At 41.5% G+C, this 23,134-nt stretch overlaps 1 protein-coding gene across 2 annotated transcripts; it reads right to left on the bottom strand.

The window, feature by feature from the left end:
• Positions 1-713: 713 nt before the first annotated feature.
• Positions 714-21,680, bottom strand: noc3l (NOC3-like DNA replication regulator). 2 transcript variants are annotated; one of them, XM_030122386.1, is made up of 21 exons: positions 21,543-21,680; positions 17,407-17,611; positions 14,740-14,866; positions 14,483-14,637; positions 13,194-13,259; positions 12,977-13,110; positions 12,090-12,251; positions 11,923-12,016; positions 11,653-11,828; positions 10,118-10,246; positions 9,036-9,167; positions 8,808-8,888; positions 7,926-8,026; positions 7,614-7,686; positions 6,294-6,357; positions 6,110-6,181; positions 5,842-6,023; positions 4,991-5,119; positions 1,750-1,847; positions 1,569-1,653; positions 714-981 (listed from the first exon to the last, which is right to left on the bottom strand). In XM_030122386.1, the coding sequence occupies exons 1-21, from the start codon at positions 21,549-21,551 to the stop codon at positions 862-864; spliced, it is 2,394 nt and encodes a 797-aa protein (XP_029978246.1). In that variant the 5' UTR covers positions 21,552-21,680; the 3' UTR covers positions 714-861. The 2 variants fall into 2 exon arrangements, with proteins under 2 accessions (XP_029978246.1, XP_029978247.1); XM_030122387.1 differs by having other exon boundaries at positions 12,977-13,107.
• Positions 21,681-23,134: the final 1,454 nt, after the last annotated feature.

Genomic DNA, 23,134 nt, shown 5'->3' with positions numbered 1-23,134 from the left:
TACAATTACACTTATTTTTCTTCAGAAATTTCAGTTTTTTTCATGTTATTCACATCTGTTTTGTTTGGATAGTTTATAAAAGTATTTTCATAATTTAATGGGGTTTTTTTCACTAAAAGACAAAAATTTGGAGTTATCATTATTTATAGGTTATTATTATTTTTTTAAAATTTTTTTACTCTGTTTTATTGCTCGTTTAATACTCTCCTGTTTTACTGTATGGTGTCCATGAGTGCCAAGTAAGGCACCTATAAATAAAATGTATTATTATTATTATTTTACTGGTTTGGGCCCACTGCAGATCACATCGGGCTGAATGTGGAACCTGAACTAACATGAGTCTGACACTTCTGTTCCAGGTGACATCCGTCTGACAGCTGAGCGTGGCTCTTCTTCTGCACTGGTCCTCTGTCTCTGTTCACAGTTCCTTCTGTTTTTCTCCCTGGTTGGTTCAAACGGTGGGGTGGTGGTGGTGGTGGTGGTGGGGGGTCCTGTTCAAAGACGTCTTCTCATCACGTCCTGCTGTGTCTGAGCAGCCGATTACTGCACAGAATGTAACCATGACGACAGTTATTAAGTACAATTATGCCAGCGTCAGAGTTAGCCTAAAAGTGTCGCTCCTACAGCACCTCCAGTGGTCATTTGAGGAACTGCAGGCAGTGTCTTCGTTATCGCCGCTGTTATAAAATAAAGAGGTTGATTCGTCCAAACAATCATGTGACTCGAGGCTTTAATGTCAAAGGCATCAAACCGAGGATTCAGATTCAGATTTACAAGATTCCTTAGAAAACATACATTTATATCAGTTCTGCAGTTCACTCTACATGTACAATAACAACAATCCCGCCGACCGCTCTGCCTTTATGTGATGGGTGTCTGCGTTTTCGTAAAGTCTAGCTCCGCCTCCTCCTCATTCAAAGCCTTTTCCACTTGTTTCTGCAGTTCGTCGTCCAATAGCGTCGCTCCGACCGTGAAATACTCCTGTAAAACAGAACAGAAAGGTTTAGAACTGATCATCTGAGATTAAAGTGGAGAAATTATGAGGAAAACATACTTATTTTAACATGTGTTTATGATCCTATATCATCTGAAAATCTGACAGGTTATTAAGTTTTAATTTTTATTCATAAATTTACAACTTTCAGATCCTGTTTTCCATCTGTTGCTCCAAAAAGTCATGTTTTTAGTGAGTGTTGAGTATTTTTTTTGTACGTAAGTCAGTTAAATATCAGAATTTCAGTCATTTCTCGTCAATTTAAAGCTTTAGAATCTCAGAGTTTCACTTCTGTGTAAAGTTAATTTTCCATAAATGTGTGAGGAGTTTCTTATGAACTGACCACTTTCTTCTCAGAAAATACAAAGCAATAAAAACACAAATTATGAGGACAATCTGATGTTCCCAGAGTTTTTCCTGAAAACATCCTGAGGCTTTCCTTCAACTAAAAACAAACACCGTCATACTTTAAACCTGGAGGAGAACGAGTCACATCAGCTGAAAATCTGAATAAAATGTGTTTTTTTAAATGTTCACTTTAGTTTAAAGTGAAATGTGCGTTTGATGCATGTACCTTCTTCTTTGAGGTGGGCGTGGCCACCGGGGGGTTAAAGGTCATGTCTTTAACGCTGTAGTCGTCAAACAGCTCCACCGGCGTCCTGAAAACGACGGCGAGGCAGCGGCGTCAAAAAACCTCGTACGAACACAAACTGAATGTGAACTGTGTCTTTAAGACGATGCGTTCAAGGACGTACCTGCGGCTCAGCTCAACGCCGAGCGCCCCCGACCCTTCGCTGGGAGCGCCGCGACTCAGGTGAACGGCGAAGCGACGAACCACCGGGTGGAAATGTCTCTGAAACAGGACGACGAACATGGACCACAAAAAAACAAACAAAAAGAAAAACAACACACATGAAGGAAAAATGTAAATGATCTGAGACGAACGTTCTATGAGAAGGAAAATGAAACCCTCAGACTAAAAATCCACACATTTATGAAAATAACTGCAGAAGAGGATTAGCACTAGGGCCACTGGGAAAAAACATTAAGGTCCAATTTTTGTTTTTAATTGTTGGAGTCAGAATTCTGAGAAAAAACTCGGACTTTTTCTCAGAATAATAATTTAAAAAATATTAGACCTTTTTTTTTTCCAGCGGCCCTAATCCTAATCCTCTTTCATATAATTTAAATATGATCTGAAAAAACTGACAACATGTAAACATTCTGTGAGTAAAACTGTGCTTTTAATGTTGTATAATTTTTTCATATAATCTTTTTATATTATGATTTTATTTTTAAAAAATTTCAAGACATATATACTCTTAATGAGTACAAACAAACCAAAACAACAATCACAAAATCAACTCGAGACAAACAAAAACAACGACCGAAAAATTATATATACATATATGTCGAGGCCCAAAATGGAATCTGGACCGATTCAGAATCGGGCCGGCCCAGAATGGAATTCTATTCTAGGCCGGCCTAGAATGGAATCCTGCTGCTATAATGTTATTTTTATACCATGTTTAATGCAAATGATCTAAATTATTACAAAAATCAATACATGAAATTTGCAAATATGTGAAAAAAAAAAGAAAAACATTTTAACTGTAAACTATAATACACTTTATTTACAAATAGAACCTAGTGGTACTGCCCACCAATATATGGTACAGTGAAATCGACTGAAATTGACAATAGTTACTCAAGGTATGTAAGACTGAAAATGTAAAATTATGACAAATTATGGAATTATGGATCATTTGCATTAAACATGGTATAAAAATAACATTATAGCAGCAGGATTCCATTCTAGGCCGGCCTAGAATGGAATTCCATTCTGGGCCGGCCCAATTCTGAATCAGGCCAGATTCCGTTTTGGGCCTCGACATATACACACACACACACACACACACACACAAACCTAATATCCGAGTACTTTCAAATATAAATATGTATTGAATAAGTTTGACACAAAGACAATCTAATGTAAATTATTGGAACTTTTAACACAGTCTCAGTGTATTTGACTGAAGGAGATTCAAAGTGAACAGTATGTTATGTTTGTTTGCGATTTTTATCTGTACTATTAGTTTGTTTTAAATATGTTTACCTGTAACAGGTGTTTTTATGGACTGAGCAGAAAGGTGAGTCTCTCTCTCTCTCTCTCTCTCTCTCTCTCTCTCTCTCTCTCTCTCTCTCTCTCTCTCTCTCTCTCTCTCTCTCTCTCTCTCTCTCTCTCTCTCTCTCTCTCTCTCTCTCTCTCTCTCTCTCTCTGGTGTAAGTCTGGTGAAAAATTTGATAAAACGTAAAAATTAAGCCCATAGGTGCTTTCTAGCGCCACCTATGTGGAAAAAACCTTAATGGCCCTAGTGGGCAGTAGGAATGTCGTAGAGACATGAAACCAACAACAAAATGTTTGTTGGATGAAGCACTACAAATGATACTCCAATACCCCTGACCTAAATCCAACAGGAAGTTCGCAATGTGCCTTTCAAAATAAAATTTCTAAAACTAACTCGTCTGACACCGTATGTCGTATTGACTTCTAAATAGCACCAAAACATAGAGTGAACCTTCCTCAAAAAAGTGATCTTGCAACTTTTTCAGAACTGCCAGTTCTAGTTTTTTTTTTTAGAGGCCCAGAAAGTTGTGATGTCTGGAACTCATTTTTCACTTTGGACTTTTTCCCCACATGTGACATATCTATCCGTTCACGGGACTCACCACAACTCTCACATACACAAATTTTTGAGATAGGATGTACGGTTATTGATTTATAACAATTTTTTTTTTTTTTCATACTTTTTCCTCTTTAGACTGCCATTTCACCCCCTTAACATGCTCCAAAACTCACCAAATTTGCCATGTATGTCATGGCTGGTGAACACTTTGATTCAATATCAAAATTAACCCCTTGGGTGCCAAAATGGACTCTGTAGCACCACCTATGTACTAAAAAACACAAAATCTGCCCTAGCGGCCAGTAGGAATGTCACAGAAACATGAAACAAATGCCAAAATGTTGGTCTGATTGAGCCGACAAATCATACACTGACACTCATGAGCTAACTCCAACAGGAAGTTGGCAATCTGCCTTTGAAAGTTACTCTAAATTCCTGCGATTACTGCTTATTCATTTCGGACATTTTTCATAAAAGTTATACATCATCAAATTCCCACAAGTCTGCAGAATCCACAAATGAAAGAATTTTTGAGATACGACCTACGGTTATGGAATAATCGCGACTTTTTGAAGAGTACTTTTAGTTTCCCTTTGAAAAACTTCCCTGTGAAAGTCTTCCTGGTGCAGGTTTTCAAGTGTGTGTGGGTGGAGTGGTGGTGAGAGCTGCTGCCTGGTGAACAGGAGGTCGCAGGTTCAAATCCCAGGCAAAGAACTTATTTATTTATCTCTTTTCCCCTCACATTTTAAAACAGGTTTTGCTGCATTGTATTGTGGATATTGGACATTTTGCACACATGACAGAGTACACGGACTACGGTTTTTCAAAATAAAAGCCTTATGAAAAATGCTACAGAATTACTATTAAATAACTTCTCCATTTTTATGCCAAACGCTCAAGAGTTTCTACAGTTTTAGTTCATTCAAAATTATTCTCAGACACACACACACACACACACACAATAGGGTTTTCCAAAATAAAAGCAGTAAATGTAGTAAATTATGACTTTTATGTTCAACTGTTTGTATAATTTCAGTTCATTCAGACTGATCCTGTCTCTGTCACACACACATACACACACACATACACACAGTAGGGTTTCCAAAATAAAAGCCTCATTAAAAAGTGATGGTGCTTTCAGCAGAAGGTCGCTGGTGTTCTGTACAGATGGAAGAGGGACGGACACAAAAGGCTGGAGCTGCTATTGGGATGGAGAGGTGTGAGTGGAGCTGAGGTGTCAATGGTCACGGGAGGCGGAGCTAATGGTGTGAGGTCCCGCCCAGTGCTGCTTTTTTTACATGTTTGTTACCTGTAACAGGTGTAGTTCCCAGAGCGCTGTGTTCTGGGCGTTGCAGTGCTCAGGTTCGTCCAGTTCTGGAAGGTAAAAGCCGCTGCCTTGGACCTCGTTGTCCAACAGGAAGTCACACTTTGGAAACGCCTGATGTACAAACACACAAACATTACACAAACGTTACACAAACGTTACACAAACGCACAAACATTACACAAACGTTACACAAACACACAAACGTTACACAAACACAAACGTTACACAAACATGTTTCTAATCTAATCTGTCAAACGTCTTCAACACTGACAGTAAAAGCCTTAAATCTCCTAAAACACTGAACGTTTCATGGTCCTTCATGGTCAGGTTTAGTTGGAGGTTTTTTCTTTTATGTCATTTAATCCAACACTTCATCTTCTTTAACTCGACTTAAAACACAAAATGGTTTTAATTAATTATTAATTGGCCAAAACTAAATAATTGTTTATTACTGAAGTTTATTTTATTTTATTGTGGTTCCTGTAAAACACCATTTAACTTCATTTTGCCAAAATTATGAAGAAAATATTTCAAACAACCCAAACTATAAACTAAAGTCTTAACTTTAGCAGAAAAAGAACCTTTAATGTTCTCGGAGTTAAATGTACATTTACAAGACAAAATAATCCTTTTCTGAGGCTTCAGTGAATTTATGACAAAAAGTCACACATTCGATGATGAAACGAACTTGAACCAGTGACTTGACTGAACGTCATCTGATGAATCCAACGTCAGTTTAGTCAGAATAGAACGTTATTTTCAAACCCTGAATATTTGGTTTTTCCAGGTTTTCGTGTCTTTCGTTTATTTTATTTCTTCCGTTTCAGACTCACGTGTAACGCCGCTCTGTTCGCAGCCAGGAGTCCGACGCTGGCGTTGGGAAGTGTGTGCAGACTGAGCACGCTCAGTCGCTTCATGAAGGCCATGGCCCTCTGCAGCGTCACCTGCTTCCTGCGGCGAGTCAACATGGCGTCCAGGCACCGCAGCACGATGCTGATGTCATCATTAGGCGCCCCTGAGTCGAACAAACAGAGCAGACGGATGATGTCAGCGCCGTCGGACCTGAGGCCGAACAGAGGACTGGGCGATGCGTTCACTGACCTGCGTGGAGCCTCGGCAGCATTTGGTAAAGCTGAGAGTAAAACTTCAGAGGGTCCACGTTCAGGACGTCACCTGAAACAAACAAACAAACAAACAAACAAACAAACAAACGTCAGCTCCTCAGGTCATGTGATCCTCAGTGGGTCATGTGATCCTCAGTGGGTCATGTGATGCAGACGCTCACCTTGTCCTGACAGGATGATGAAGACAGTCTGGATACAGTGAAGACTCTCCTGATTGGTCAGATCCTGAACACAACCAACCAATCAGCTTCATTGTCATCTGCAGGTTTCATTTTTTTTTTTTATGCTGTTTTTCAGTTTGGTTTTGGATTCGACTTCATAAACACTTTTAGTTCAGTTCTGGTTTGGGTTTTTTAAAAAAGTCTTGTTTATAGAAGTTGAAAAACTGACTTCTGGACTCAGAAAACTCACCACTGAACCCGTTTCCATCCAGTATCTGATTGGTGGAGTTCTCAGTTCATTATTGATCATAAGTCTGTGTTCATGGGGTCCCTCAGGGCGCTGTCTTCAGCCCCATCATTTATACATTCACATGTATTTTCAGACACAGTTTACAGACGGACCCTGAACACATTTACATCCACACTCACACTCTGATCAGCGTCCATGGAAGTCAATCTGTCTCATCAGATTTGGAATTCTAAAAGCCAGTGAATTTCTAGCACTGAAATTTTTTTGCACTGAAATTAAGTGTCTGAATTTTTTGTCTCTGAATTCACCTATACTCATAAATTTACAATAAAAAAAAATTCAGAAGCAAAAAAAATTCACATGCAAAAATTTCGGATGCAAAAAATTCTGATCACACATGCGCTGACTGTCCTCCTGCATCGGCGTCACATGACCATCCTAACGTAACTCGATTGGCTGGCTGGCGGTTCGACTTGAGAGGGAATCGATTGTTTATCCTTGGTGTGTGATTGGAATTTTTTGCCTCTGAATGTTTTTTTTATTGTAAATTTATAGTATAGTTGAATTCAGAGACAAAAAATTCAGATACTTAATTTCAGTGCAAAAAAAAATTCAGTGCTAGAAATTCCGTGGCTTTTAGAATTCCAAATCTGATGAGACAGACTTACTTCCATATGTATCTGATCAGTGGAGTTCTCAGTTTATTATTGATCATGTAAACAGTTTAATCTGATCTGTTTGATCAGATAACAGCAGTAATCTGATTACAATAAATCAGATTAACTCAGCTGGCTTTACCCCCAGTCCTCCTGCATGTAAACAGGTTCATCTGATGTATTTAGTTCTGTTCCATCTGAACGAGTGGAAAAACTGTTCGATCCCATCAAACAGACGTCAAAAACAGGAAGTGGGATTCTATGTCACTGCACGTGTGGGTTCTGGATTATCCCGTTTCTGAAGTGTACGTAAACGCATCACCTCTGACTATTCACATTAGAATGGTTATTGGTTTTATATGGTGATGTAAACGGGTTCAGTCCAAATGAAGAACATGTGACCTGAATACTCACTCCTGATTGGATGAGGTTCTGCAGGACGTTCAGCAGGTCATCGAAGAACTCCAGGTTTATGAGGTGAGCGAAGCTGACAGGAAGTGACATCACAGTCAGTGAGGTTTAGTCATGTATATGTGTGTGTGTGTTGAAGTGTGTGTGTCTGTGTGTGTGGTTAAGTATATGTGTATGTGTATGTGTGTGTTTAAGTGTGTGTTTAAGTGTGTGTGTCTGTGTGTGTGTGTTTAAGTATATGTGTATGTGTGTGTTTCAGTGTGTGTTTAAGTATATGTGTGTGTGTGTTGAAGTGTGTGTGTGTGTGTGTCGTACTTGGCCAACCCCTCCAGAACAGCTGGAAGCAGAACAGACTTCTGGGCTTTTTTCAGAATCCTGAAGTAGATGAGGAAGACGATGTTCAGGGTCTGTGTGTGCTGAAGAGGAACAGGAGGACACGTTCAGGTCTGGACATGTGGACATGTGGACATGTGGACAGGTGGTCAGGTGGACATGTGGACAGGTGGACATGTGGTCAGGTGGTCATGTGGACATGTGGACATGTGGACAGGTGGTCATGTGGACATGTGGACATGTGGACAGGTGGACAGGTGATCAGTGGCATGTGGACATGTGGACATGTGGACATGTGGACATGTGGTCATGTGGACATGTGGACATGTGGACATGTGGACATGTGGTCTTTTGGACATGTGGTCATGTGGACATGTGGACATGTGGTCAGGTGGACATGTGGACATGTGGTCAGGTGGACATGTGGACATGTGGACAGGTGGACAGGTGGACATGTGGTCAGGTGGACATGTGGACATGTGGACATGTGGTCAGGTGGACATGTGGACATGTGGTCAGGTGGACATGTGGACATGTGGTCAGGTGGACATGTGGACATGTGACATGTGGACATGTGGTGGACATGTGGACATGTGGACATGTGGACATGTGGACATGTGGACAGGTGGTCAGGTGGACATGTGGACATGTGGACAGGTGGTCATGTGGACATGTGGACATGTGGACAGGTGGACATGTGGTCAGGTGGACATGTGGACATGTGGACATGTGGACAGGTGGACATGTGGACATGTGGACAGGTGGACATGTGGTCAGGTGGTCAGGTGGACATGTGGTCAGGTGGACAGGTGGACATGTGGTCAGGTGGACATGTGGACATGCGGTCTTAAATTGTGCTCTCACCAGTTGGATCTTCTTGTCTTTACTCTCTGAAGCTTCAGCCTCCAGCAGCTCCTTCTCCAACTTCTCCTCCGCCTTCTTCCACTGAAACCGACACAAACGCAAACACACACTTTAATGACAGAAAAACAAAGGAGGACACAGAAGAACCTGGTCCTTCAGGTCCATCAGGTCCTTGTGGTCCACCAGGTCCATCAGGTCCTTGTGGTCCATCGGGTCCATATCCCTGACCTTCCTCTGCATCCTGGACAGGTTCTTCTTCTTCTCTTTGTTGTTCATGAACTTCTTCTTTGGTGCCGTGTCCTCCAGGTCCTTCTTCATGTGGACCTCTTTAATTCTCAGACTCAGCAGAGTCCGGAGAACCTGGACAGGGGGCGGAGCCAAAGTGGTGTTACATCACAGAGGGCGGAGTCACAGTGTTAGCATTATCACCTAATATGCACCTAAAACCAGAACGAACTCCCATAAAACCTGTTTTAAAGAAAATTCATGTAAACGTTTCCTTTGGTTTTAGTCGTCATGAATTATAAAAGCTAATTACTACATTTCATTCGATCATGAACCTATTTTTTCCGGTCTAAAGAATTTGCAAACGAGGTAACTTTAGCTAACATTAGCTAGCAAAGTATATTTAGTCAACATTAGCTACCAAGGGAATATTACTTAATTTTGTGCACCAGCTACCTTTAGCTTTAGCTGACATTAGCTTGTAAATTAGTTGTAACTTTAGCTAACCTTAGCTAGCATTTTTAATTCACACATATAATTTAATGAACTTTATATAAATTAAATAAATGCACAAAGGGCTCGAACCAATTAATGAACAAGGTAACGCTGACAATAGCTAGTTTAGCAAAATAAATAATATTAGCACACGAGGTAACTTAAGTTAAAAAAATAGCCAAACAGCTTTAGTTAACATTAGTTAGCTTAGTGAATACGTTGTAGGTAATGTAGTTTACGTTAATGTTATTTAGTGAGTGGTAGCAGCTAACTGTAGCTAGTAAGCTAAGTGCAGGTAGTCACCAAACTGAAAAGAAATTACAAAAATAGGAAGTTAATTTAACACCTGTTAATTAGAGAAAACACTTGTATCTATTTATTTAATGAATAGAAAAAATTAAACTAATTCTGTATTTTAAAACCATTATATTGAATACTCTTTACAAGACAAAAATTAATATGTAGTTAATTAGAAATTAAATAACTCTAAGGTTCACTAGTAAATACATTCTAATTCTAATATTTCTAAACATGGATGAATGTAGAACACGTCAGGTTTGAGGTTCGGATCGGACACGTTTGATCGTTACCTCAGGTCGGATGTTGTAGTTCAGACTTTTCACCAAACCAGAGACGACCCGAACTGAGGCCAACGCAGCCCCGCCCACTTTATCCTGCTGGAAGAGCTTCCTGAACGCATCACAGCACATGTCTGACACCTGAAACAGAGGACACCTGAATGCATCACAGCACATGTCTGACACCTGAAACAGAGGACACCTGAATGCATCACAGCACATGTCTGACACCTGAAACAGAGGACACCTGAATGCATCACAGCACATGTCTGACACCTGAAACAGAGGACACCTGAATGCATCACAGCACATGTCTGACACCTGAATGCATCACAGCACGTCTGACACCTGAAACAGAGGACACCCGAATCCATCACAACACAGCACATGTCTGACACCTGAAACAGAGGACACCTGAATGCATCACAACACAGATCTGACACCTGAAACAGAGGACACCTGAATGCATCACAGCACAGATCTGACACCTGAATGCATCACAACACATGTCTGACACCTGAAACAGAGGACACCTGAATGCATCACAGAACAGATCTGACACCTGAATGCATCACAACACAGATCTGACACCTGAATGCATCACAGCACAAGTCTGACACCTGAAACAGAGTACACCCGAATGCATCACAGCAAAGATCTGACACCTGAACGCATCACAGCACAAATCTGACACCTGAAATAAGGGACACCTGAATGCATCACAGCACATGTCTGACAGAGACACCTGAATGCATCACATGTCCAAACTGCCTACCGAAACACACACGGACACCTGAATGCATCACATGTCCAAACTCTGCCTACCGAAACACACACGGACACCTGAATGCATCACGTCCAAACTCTGCCTACCGAAACACACACGGACACCTGAATGCACCACATGTCCAAACTCTGCCTACCGAAACACACACGGACACCTGAATGCATCACGTCCAAACTCTGCCTCCGAACACCACACACCTGAATGCATCACGTCCAAACTCTGCCTACTGAAACACACACAGACACCTGAATGCATCACGTCCCAAACTCTGCCTACTGAAACACACCACAGACACCTGAATGCATCACATGTCCAACTCTGCCTACCGAAACACACACGGACACCTGAATGCATCACGTCCAAACTCTGCCTACTGAAACACACACAGACACCTGAATGCATCACGTCCAAACTCTGCCTACCGAAACACACACGGACACCTGAATGCATCACGTCCAAACTCTGCCTACTGAAACACACACAGACACCTGAATGCATCACGTCCAAACTCTGCCTACCGAAACACACACGGACACCTGAATGCATCACGTCCAAACTCTGCCTACTGAAACACACACAGACACCTGAATGCATCACGTCCAAACTCTGCCTACTGAAACACACACAGACACCTGAATGCATCACATGTCCAACCTCTGCCTACCGAAACACACACAGACCACCTGAATGCATCACGTCCAAACTCTGCCTACTGAAACACACACGGACAGCTGAAACTGAAACAGGTTTTCGGTCGTACCTGTCTGACGGGGTCGTTCATCAGCGGGACGAGGGCGACGATGATGTTGTTGTGGAAGTTGAAGTGCGGCAGAGCGAGCAGCAGTTCGCACAAACACCTGATGGCCACCTCCGCCAGCCCTCGGTACGAGTCGAAGCCCACGGCCTGACTGCGCTTCTTCTTCTGCTGCTTCCAGTCTGAAGCAGAACAATCACACACTGATGAACCTGGACCCGGACCTTCCCGGTCTGTGTCTGAATGTGGTCCTGGTCCTGGTTCTGGTTGTGTTACCTTTGATGGTCTGCTCCAGATCCTCCAGGTAGAACTTGTACTGACTCACTAAACTTTCTTCAAACTCTCGAAGCTGCTGCGTCTCCTTCCTCACCTGCAAAAACAAACGACATTTAAGAGCTGCCGTCCAGAGCCCAGAGGCAGACGGCCACAGACACTGGGCTAACCTTGGCGGCCTTTTCCTCTGAGGTCAAAGGTCGTATCTTGTACGTGGGAGCGATGTCTTTGAAGATCTCCATCAGAGAAACCATCACCAGCTTCCTGACTGTCACCGCCACCGCGGGGTCCGACTCCATCAGCATCCCACGGAGCTCCTTCAGACGCTTGATCTGACCACGGAAGGACACAAACACAATAAAACAACAAACAAACAATTAAAAACAAACAATGAAATAACAATGATGACAACAAAACAATTAAAAACCATAAAACAAAAACAAACAATGATTAAAAACAATGAAATAACAATGATATAAACAAACAATAAAACAAAAACAAATGATAAAAACAAACAATGATTAAAAACAAGCAGTGAAAACAAAAAACAATTAAAAACCAACACTGAAATAACAATGACAAAAACAAACAATAAAACAAAAACAAACAACGATAAAAACAAATTAAAAACAAACAATTAAAAACAATAACAAATAATGACAAAAACAAACAATAAGATAAAAACAAACTGATTAAAAACAATTACACAACAAAAACAACAAATGGTAAAACAACAATGAAAAACAAACAATAGAGCAACGAATGAACAAGAGGACGATCAGCAACAAAAAATAAGATTAAAAAATGACCATAAAACATAAACAAACATCAACAACACATTAAGCGACAAAACATCAACAAAACCAACAAATAATGACAAAAACAAACAACAGAACAATTCATGAAAAACCAGAGGATGAAGAGGATGATCAGTAAATAACAACAGAACATCAAATAAACATAAAACAAAAAACAAGGATAAAATGTCGACAATAACAGGTTCAAACATCAACACAAACATGAAAACACCAAACCACAGCCGCAGCACAAGCCTCACATTGTTGACGGGGTCGCAGATGATGGCGGATCCCAGGGTGGCGATCGTCGTCTTCCTCTCCTGGATCTTCTGGACTCGACGCTGCTCCCTCTGCGCCGGCGTCAGGTGGTCGGCGCTCTCCGACGCCCCCTCTGCTGCGGGGGACACATCACAGCCAATCACACACCGTTATTCTACAGCAGGTGACTCAGAGGTGAAGGTCCAGCGTCATCCTCACCGTCCTCCGCCTCCTCTGGCTCCTCCCCCTCCTCCTCAGGCTCCTCCTCCTCCTTTTGTTGGATCACTGTGTAGACAAACAGAAGACAGATTAAAGCCCCGCCAAGGTTCGAATGCTTTTGGATTTTTCATTCTAGTTTAGTTTTATTCAGTTTGGACTTTTTTCTCTAATTCAGTGCGTTTTAATTCGTTTTTAGAGCAGGTTTGATAGTTTTTATTAGTTTTCGTTCTTTTCTAAATGCTTAGTTGTAGTTCAGTTTTTTCATATCTTTTATTCAAATCAATCCCAGACAGGACTCTGCTGCTTTAGTCTCCATGTTTCCAGGTAGAGTGGGGACCAGAAGACGACTGGAAACCACAAGTGAACACAAGTGACGGACCGTCAACTGTCATATGGTGCCGCTAGCTAAAATTGCTAGAGTGAAATAAATCGATTTTGTATCAGTCCAATGTTGACAAAGACAAAAACGAAGGGAAGTTTATCCATAATTTTTATCCGTTTTAGTTACTTTTGTAAACACACAATACAGTTTCAGTTAGTTAGGGTTTTTTTCTTTTAACCCTTTCATGCATGAATTACGACAACCTTAGTCAGGATTTTTTTCCTGATTGCTTTTATTCCTCTTTAGGCATGATAATAACAATGCGACTGAAATATTTTTAATGAACCTATTTTTCATGGAGTTACAAAAACCATGCGTTTAATTTTTGAGGCAAAGAAACACGTATTTAAAATCTATGATCAGAAAGTGATATACTGTGTGAAAACTATAAAATAAACATTTTTCATGCAGCTAATCTGATGTTTTCTCATGTTTAACATACTCTAATACTAGTTGTGACTCACTTCATGAAGATAATATACTAAAAAAAAAAAAAGTATTTATTACAGTCTTATAACAACTAGCAACTGATTTCCACTCAAACATGTTTGTGCAGATCAGGTTTATCTAGAACAGTACAGTTCCAGTACTGCTCTGAATGTCAGTGGATTATTATGGGATGGTGCATAAGTGTCCACTGTGTCGGCTGATATGGAACTAAAACAAAACCTGTGAATAAACAAGAGAACAGCTGGAGAAGAACTGTCCACTGGAGTGACCACTGGAGTGACCACTGGAGTGACCACTATACATGAAAGGGTTCATTATAGTTTTTATTTATTTCAGTTAACGAAAATGTTTTTTCAGTTCTAGTTTTGGTCATTTGGTTAGTTTTCGTTAACGATAATAACCTTGAGCCCCGCCCCTTCTTCTGTAAACCAATCGCTGCTCACGAGCCCGCCCTCACCTCTCTCCACGCTCTGTGGGATCACTCCGCTCTTGTCTTTGATCGGCAGCAGGTGGATCACCTCCTTTTCCTCCGTCTTTGCCATTTTTCGGGGAACCTTCTCGTAACTGCGAATCACCTCGGACTTCCTCTTCTTCGTGCTGTGGATCGGCGCGCTGCGACGCCACGACAGGAAAACAAACACCCGTCAGTCAACGCGCACGAACTCTGACCTGTGAAGACGCGGAATTACAGCGGACACAAACGGCGTCTGTTACCATGACGACAGGTCTCTGGTGATGAAGGAGGCTTTGCGGGCCATGTCCGTCATCTGCCGCAGGTCGTCATCCTCCATCATGTCCGTCGGCAGACTCTCCAGAAACTCCTCCTCCTCCTCCTCTTCCTCTGTAAGTACACAAAGCAGTGCATTATGGGAGGACAGTTTGGAAACAGACAAAGCTATTTTCACTGGCCTTTAATCCGAGGGTGTGACTTTCATGACCTCCACCAACGAGGTTCTGCTTTGGCCAGGGTTCGTTTCGTTTGTTGGGTCGTTAGCAACATAACTGAAAAAGTTATGGACAGATTTGGATGAAATTTTCAGGAAATGTCCGAAATGGGACGAGTAACAAATGATTAGATTTTGGGAATGATCTGGATCACTGTCTGGATCCAGGAGTTTTTAAAAGGATTCTCCATCATTGGGACATAGGGATATTTTCAACACATGTATGTGGAACTGCACAATGAACGGGCAGAGTGATGGAGGAAAAAAAAAACAAAACTACAAAAGCATTCGGAGAGCGCAGACCTGCACCAAGGCACCAAGGCGGACCAGTGCCCCCCCACACCCACCCCCCCGATCACCAGCAAAATTTAACCATTTGTTCCTTGTGTCAGTATCAACATTTAGTGAAATTTACATCCAAGTCTGTGCAGAACTGTTGGAGTTATCCTGCACACACACACACACACACACACACACACACACACACACACACAGACACACACACACAGACACACACACACAGACAAACACACACACACACAGACACACACACACACACACACACACACAGACACACACACACACAGACAGACACACACACACACAGACACACACACACACACACACACACACAGACACACAGACACACACACACACAGACAGACAGACACACACACACACACACACAGACACACACACACACACACACAGACACACACACACACACACACACACACACACAGACACACACACACACAGACAGACACACACACACACACACACACAGACACACACACACACACACACACACACACAGACACACACACACACACACACACACAGACAAACCAACGCTGTCAAAAACAGAAGCTCTTCGGTGGAGGTCATCAGTTCCAAACAGGTTCTACCAGATATGGAACACTGATCTGGATCCTCACAAACTTCTGGACACCATGATCCAGAAGTGGAAAAAAAAGTGGAGTTTTGGAATTTTCATCCTAACAAGGGAACAAATGAAGGAACTGACATGCAACAAACACCAAAATACTGGGAGATAGGGATATTTTATTTCCACTGTGACAGTAATAGTTGTTTTTTTGTAACAGGTAGCTCTATTTCATGTCCTGTTCTCTCCTAGTACAGACGTGTATCAGCTGTTGTCACATCAGTTGTATTTGTACGTTTCAAATGTTTGTATTTGGGCAGATGTTCACTGTATGTCATGTACTAATGTGCTCTTCTACTAAACGCAGATGTATCGGTTATTAATAAATTACATAAATTGTATAGTTCAACGAATATATTTGTTATTTTTATATCTTGGCAAAACACATAAAATAGAGGAAAACACAATAAAAAGACCATAATATCAGTGCTAAGGGTCGAAGTCCAAAGTCCAGGTCTTATTTTTAGTCGATCTCAGCATTGGCAGTCTGAGCTGTCCTGGTGCAGGTCTGCGCTCTGAGGGCTTTTCTACTTACTCTTATTTTCACTAGTTTTTATCATATCTTGTATTTGAATTTACAACACTTTGGACACTTTAAAACTGATCTTGACTTGAGTTTTGTACCGTCTCTAACTGATCTGTTCTACTTCCTGTTTTCAGTAAATTACAGGTTTTTGCCCGATGTTTAAAGAATACGAACATGGATGAAAACTTTTAGTTTGTTTGGAAATGAAATATGGCTGACTTTTTAATCAACGCTTTTGAATTCAATTAGATAGAGAACTAAATTAAATATATTAGCAGGTGAAATAAAGACTAACATTAGCCTGTGAGCTATTTAAAGCTGAAGTTAAACAGTAAACAGCAGTAGCTACAGTTGGCTAGCTAGTTACATTTAACACGTAATGGCTAGCAATGAAACGATAGCTAGCAAAGTTACAGCAGCTAACAGCTGATAGTAATAATAATAATAATAATAATAATAATAATAATAATAATGATGATCTTTATAGAGCACTTTTCAAATGAAATACAAAGTGCTTTACAAAGAAACTGATAAAATAGAAACAATAAAACAAAGGAAGTAAATAAAAGCTTATGAAAATCCCATTAGTGATGCTAGCTACATTTTGCTAATGTGAGCAGGTTAGCTAAACGCAGTTACCCAAGCTAACATTATGCTAAGGAGCTAACGGCTGCTAACATTTGCTAGAGCGCTAATAGCAGGTTACGAGTACATTAAGACAGAGTGTAAATTATAATTAAATAGAGATTATTGTAGAAACCTTCAAACTGTTGGTATTTTAAGAAAACGTTTCGCTTGTGGAGCCTCAGATTTATTCACAAATAAAATGGAACTATTTCACAGCTTCATAAATTAGACAGTGTGTAAAATATGAAAACCCACTCCTGTAATAATGTGAGCCTTATACGTCTAATCTCCAGTCCAACCACAGATCACATTCAGTTCTTCGGTCGTGGTGACCTCACCTGGTCTCTTCCTGTACGTCTCCAGGGGGCGTGGCGTCCTGATGGCGGCGTCCTTCACCGCCTGGCGAAGCTTCTTCTGCTCTTTGCGTTGTTTCTTGGCCACATTCTGCTGCTTCAGCTGACGGTTCTTCAGCTTGTTCTCCAACTTCACACCGCTGGTCTTCAGCAGACGGCGGAACGTCGGACGACGCTTCTTCGACCGAGGCTGAAGAGGAGAAAGAAGAGGAAGAAGAGGAGGAAGAAGAGGAAGAAGAGGAGGAAGAAGAGGAAGATGAAGAGGAGGAAGAAGTGGAGGAAGAAGAGGAGGAAGAAGTGGAGGAAGAAGAGGAGGAAGAAGAGGAAGATGAAGAGGAGGAAGAAGAGGAGGAAGAAGAGGAGGAAGAAGAGGAAGAAGAGGAAGATGAAGAGGAGGAAGAAGAGGAGGATGAAGAGGAGGATGAAGTGGAGGATGAAGAGGAGGAAGAAGAGGAAGATGAAGAGGAGGAAGAAGAGGAGGAAGAAGAGGAGGAAGAAGTGGAGGAAGAAGAGGAGGAAGAAGTGGAGGAAGAAGAGGAAGAAGATGAGGAAGATGAAGAGGAGGAAGAAGAGGAAGATGAAGAGGAGGAAGAAGAGGAGGAAGATGAAGAGGAGGAAGAAGTGGAGGAAGAAGAGGAAGAAGATGAAGAGGAGGAAGAAGAGGAGGAAGAAGAGGAGGAAGAAGAGGAGGAAGAAGTGGAGGAAGAAGAGGAAGAAGATGAAGAGGAGGAAGAAGAGGAGGAAGATGAAGAGGAGGAAGAAGAGGAAGATGAAGAGGAGGAAGAAGAGGAGGAAGATGAAGAGGAGGAAGAAGTGGAGGAAGAAGTGGAGGAAGATGAAGAGGAGGAAGAAGATGAAGAGGAGGAGGAAGAAGAGCAGACATGAGTGTTTCTGTTCACAGAGGACATGAAACTGTTCTCAAAGAACAGCTCAAGTCGTTTCAACACTTTCATGTGAATATTTGAAGAGTTACTGAATGAGAGAAAAAGAAAAGAACACATGCATGAAAGTCCAGACTGTGTGTGAACGTTCTAGTTTTGTGTTAAAAATATAATGTCTTTAATTCTCCTGTTGTTTCATCATAATGTTTAACTTTTAGGAAGACATATTTATTATTTGTAAAGAGTAAGAGATGGATGATGAGTTCAAGTACACACAGTAAATAAAATACTGTGGTTTGACCTGGTTTTAAAGTCTAATTAACAACAGAATTTAAAAAAAAAAAAAAAGATTTTTCAAATGTTAAGGATCTTGTTGAAGCCAATTAACATGTACTGAAAAAAATAAAATCTGTAAAATACACAACAGTGTCATGTGTCTTTAACCTCCTCAGATCCAGCTATGAGGGTTTAGTCCATGTTTGGTGCAGACTTTCACAGCTTTATTTAAAAGAATTAAAAAAGCCCACTGGAAAGGACATTCCTTAAAAAACATAAAATCAATCTGAACAAACTGTTGCATCGTCCTGTTTCATTAAAAAAGAAGTCTGTACTTTCAGTGAAATCAGAATCATCAACACTAGGAACTCTTGGCTGGTAGATGTTGTCTCTAATCATCAGAAATAGAAGATATAATGAACAAGTGGTGCCAGGCACAACAAACCCCGCCCCTCACATGGACTGTAGTGGTTTTTTTCTAAACTTCATCTCCATAATGCCGTATACAAAACAGACGAACAGCAGTCAACAGTACTGAACAGAACATGGAAAACATAATGCTAAAGGTGAGCAGGAAGAAATTAAATATAAATACATTCACAGGCAAGTAAGTTAAATAAATAAATAAAAGTAAAAAATTAATTAATTAATTAAATTAAATGTACAAGTTAAATTGGTTCCCTCAGGCTTTAGTTTCCACAGCTTTAGAGTTGGTGCAGACGTTCAGAGTGTCCCAGGAGGATTTACAGCAGGACTGAAAGCCCACAGAGCTGCGTTTGTGTTTGGTAAACTCGCTCGCATGCACATGAAACTCTGCTAATAACAAAATGAGATTAAGGATAAACAGTTTCTTAACAGGCAGATCATTAATAAAGAAACCAAAGAAAATAGATTCAATTTTGACGTTTAGAGAAATATCCAGTTTTCTATTTTAAAAAAGTCTGATATCACACCAAAAAATCTGACTGAAGGCACATTCCAAAAACAGATGAGTTCACGTTTCATCAGTTTTGTGACAAAAAGAGCAAAGAGGGTCGACGTTGATCTGGTCCTGAACCAGAGCTGAAGGAAGTGGAGAACACCTGCGGAACACTTTCACCACTCACACCTTATTCCAGATGAAAACTTCCTGGTAAATACCAGACGTTTTCCCAGTCCACATCAAAATATAAATTATTCCAAAAAAAGATGCATGGATTGTAGTTTATGTGAAGTCTCTGCATGTGCTGATGTCATATCCACTGCCTCTAAATATGAGTCAAGTTTAAAGTAAATTCAAACTAAATGTATGTTTTTATAGACATGTGATGTTTGGTCCATTAGAAGGAGATGGGGGAAACAAAGATTTGAAAAAAATCACAAAAAATTTGAACTTTGACCTAATTTTCCCAAAATGTAATCACCTCTGTCCTGGACCACTGGTAATCTATAAACCTCATCTGGTGTGAATTTAACGAGTAGATTTACTGTTAAAGTGTAAACTATGGAAGTAAGTCTGTCTCATCAGATTTGGAATTCTAAAAGCCAGTGAATCTCTAGCACTGATTTTTGTTTTTTTTGCACTGAAATTAAAAATCTGAGTTTCTCATCTCTGAATTCAACTATGTTCATAAATTTAGAATGAAAAAAAAATTCAGATGCAAAACATTCAGACCACACATCCGGCTGACCGCCTTCCTACATCGATGTCACATGACCAGCCTAATGTAACTGGATTGGTCGACTGTCGGTTCGACTGGAGACAGAACCGACTGTTTATCCTCGGTGTCCCGGATGTGGGATCGGAATTTTTTTGCTTCTGAATTTTTTTTATTCTAAATTTATGAACCTAGTTAAACTGAGACACAACAGAATTCAGATACTTCATTTCAGTGCAAAAAATTTCAGAGCCAGAAATTTAAAGGCTTTTATAAATGAAAATCTGATGAGACAGGTTTACTGCCTCAGAAAACAAACAAACAAACAAACAAACAAACACACCAGACCTAAACAGCTCTTACCTCCCCTGCAGGAGAGGAGTGAAAGTATGGAGGGAACAGAGGTAAGAACAGAACAGAACAGTGTGTGTGCGGTGGTTCTGGGTTAGGGTGTGTACTCACACAGAACAGTGTGTGTGCGGTGGTTCTGGGTTAGGGTGTGTACTCACACAGAACAGTGTGTGTGCGGTGGTTCTGGGTTAGGGTGTGTACTCACACAGAACAGTGTGTGTGCGGTGGTTCTGGGTTAGGGTGTGTACTCACACAGAACACACAGAACAGTGTGTGTGCGGTGGTTCTGGGTTAGGGTGTGTACTCACACAGAACACACAGAACAGTGTGTGTGCGGTGGTTCTGGGTTAGGGTGTGTACTCACACAGAACACACAGAACAGTGTGTGTGCGGTGGTTCTGGGTTAGGGTGTGTACTCACACAGAACAGTGTGTGTGCGTGGTTCTGGGCTGTGGTGTGTATTCACACAGAACAGTGTGTGTGCGGTGGTTCTGGGTTAGGGTGTGTACTCACACAGAACACACAGAACAGTGTGTGTGCGGTGGTTCTGGGTTAGGGTGTGTACTCACACAGAACAGCTGCAGCTCAGACTGAACACAGTTCATTAAACTGAGTCTGAGTGGATGAAACCTGAACCAGACCTGACAGAACAGTCCCACTGAACAGCACACCTCCTGTTCCTGTCTGTGTTTCAGGGGTTTGTGAAGGTTTTTGGTTTTTATAGAAAAGAACAAACCCAAACATGGAACCTGTGTCACGTGACAGGCTCAGGTGTTCCACAGGTACCTGGAACCAGGAGAACATGTGGACTTTAGGAGGAAGTCCATGAGCCCAGGTCCACTAAACAGCCCCTTCAGTGGGTCCAGTCCTCGTGGACCCCAGCACCGGGCTGTGGGAGCGGACTGAACCGGCTCCGGTGCCCGGCTCAGCCTGCTCCCGTCCGGGGTCCGACCCCCGGTCCCGTCCCCGGACTCACCGGACCCATGGCGGCTCTCCGGCTCCTGTCCCTCCGGCCTCTTCAACTCCGCTGTCCGCTTCACAGAGGACGCTTTTCCGTCTCCACGCGTGTTGTTCACTGGGACCCAAACCGTGACCCGGAAACACAGCTGCTCCGGCGGCGTCCTGCGGATGAAGTGCGCCCCCAGCGGATGAAGTGCGCCCCCAGCGGATGAAGTGCGCCCCCAGCGGATGAAGTGCGCCCCCAGCGGACGGAGGCCGCAACTGCAGCAGCAACTGCAGCAGCAACTGCAGCAGCAACTGCAGCAGCAACTGCAGCAGCAACTGCAGCAGCAACTGCAGCAGCAACTGCAGCAGCAACTGCAGCCCACCACAAACAGCACCAGCATCCACAGACCAGACTGAGGACCTCCCCCCAGGTTTTGTTCTTGCTGATATGTGGCTTTGTTATATATTAATACATTTGAGTTTTTATCCTCATACATGTATGACTTAAACCTCAGACATTCAGTTTGGTTTTTTTTCAGTATAATCCCTCCTTTCAGGTGACGTTTCTGATTTCAGAACTGCAACATTTGGTGTCAAGTTTTTTCTCACACATCTCATTCTTTATCACTAATCTCTTAAATTCTCAAAGTTCCTCTATTATTATTATTATTATTATTATTATTATTATATTCAGCACATATATTAATAATAATTTTTGTTTTTTTGTTTTCCCTAAATCCCTTTTAATGAGCTGTCATAAACAGATTCAGTGTTCTGGTCATAACATGTCGAATACAGCATATGTGTGTGTGTGTGTGTGTGTGTGTGTGTGTGTGTGTGTGTGTGTGTACAGCTTTGCTACTAATAATGTCTATTCTATAAAAATTCAACATAATAATCCCTCAGACAAGTTGATGGTTTATTCCCTCCTCCAGGAGGTACTGTGATCACTTTGCTTTGTTTGTTTGTTTGTTTGTTTTCATCTTCAGTGTAAAACTCTTCCACCCATCTTTCCTAAATCTTCCCCACAGATAGGCCTAGGCCCTGGGACCAACCCAGTACATTTTGCACCAAAGTTCAAGGTCACAGCAAGGTCACAACATCTACAGTTTTCCATCTGTCATCACTGAGACATTTTCCAAAATTCATCCAAAATTCCAAACGACTCTGATTCTCCTCCAGTTGGATCCACCTGTAGCTTAGAACAGTCTCTTGTATGTGGAACTAAACTGTCCACATCCACTGTGGAATGTGGACTCTGTGGACATTTACACTGAACACTGAAAATCCCATTTCCCACACATTTAAAATTAGAACTCAACTAATACTGATGTGAATTGAATCTAATTGGACAGACACATGACTGGGACCAGATTCAGCTGTTTGTGTGTATGGAACAACCTGGAAACTGTTGGATTTAAACAGACAGAGTGGATCCACACATGCACAGAGTTCAGGCTGAAGGAGGAGCTGTGAGTTCTGAACACTGGTTACGTTTCAGTTTGAGGTGGATCAGTGCTCCTTCTGCAGCGGTACTGATGAAACCTTCCAACACTGATTTTTCTTCTGTCCTGCATCACACTGTTTTTGATCAGACATAAAAAAATTGGATTTCACCAAAAA

This window comes from Sphaeramia orbicularis, chromosome 19, assembly GCF_902148855.1.
Source record: "Sphaeramia orbicularis chromosome 19, fSphaOr1.1, whole genome shotgun sequence".
In the NCBI taxonomy this organism is placed as follows: Eukaryota; Metazoa; Chordata; class Actinopteri; order Kurtiformes; family Apogonidae; genus Sphaeramia; species Sphaeramia orbicularis.
The sequence above is the reverse complement of the archived record's forward strand: the minus strand, read 5'-3'. Positions and strand labels throughout refer to the sequence as shown.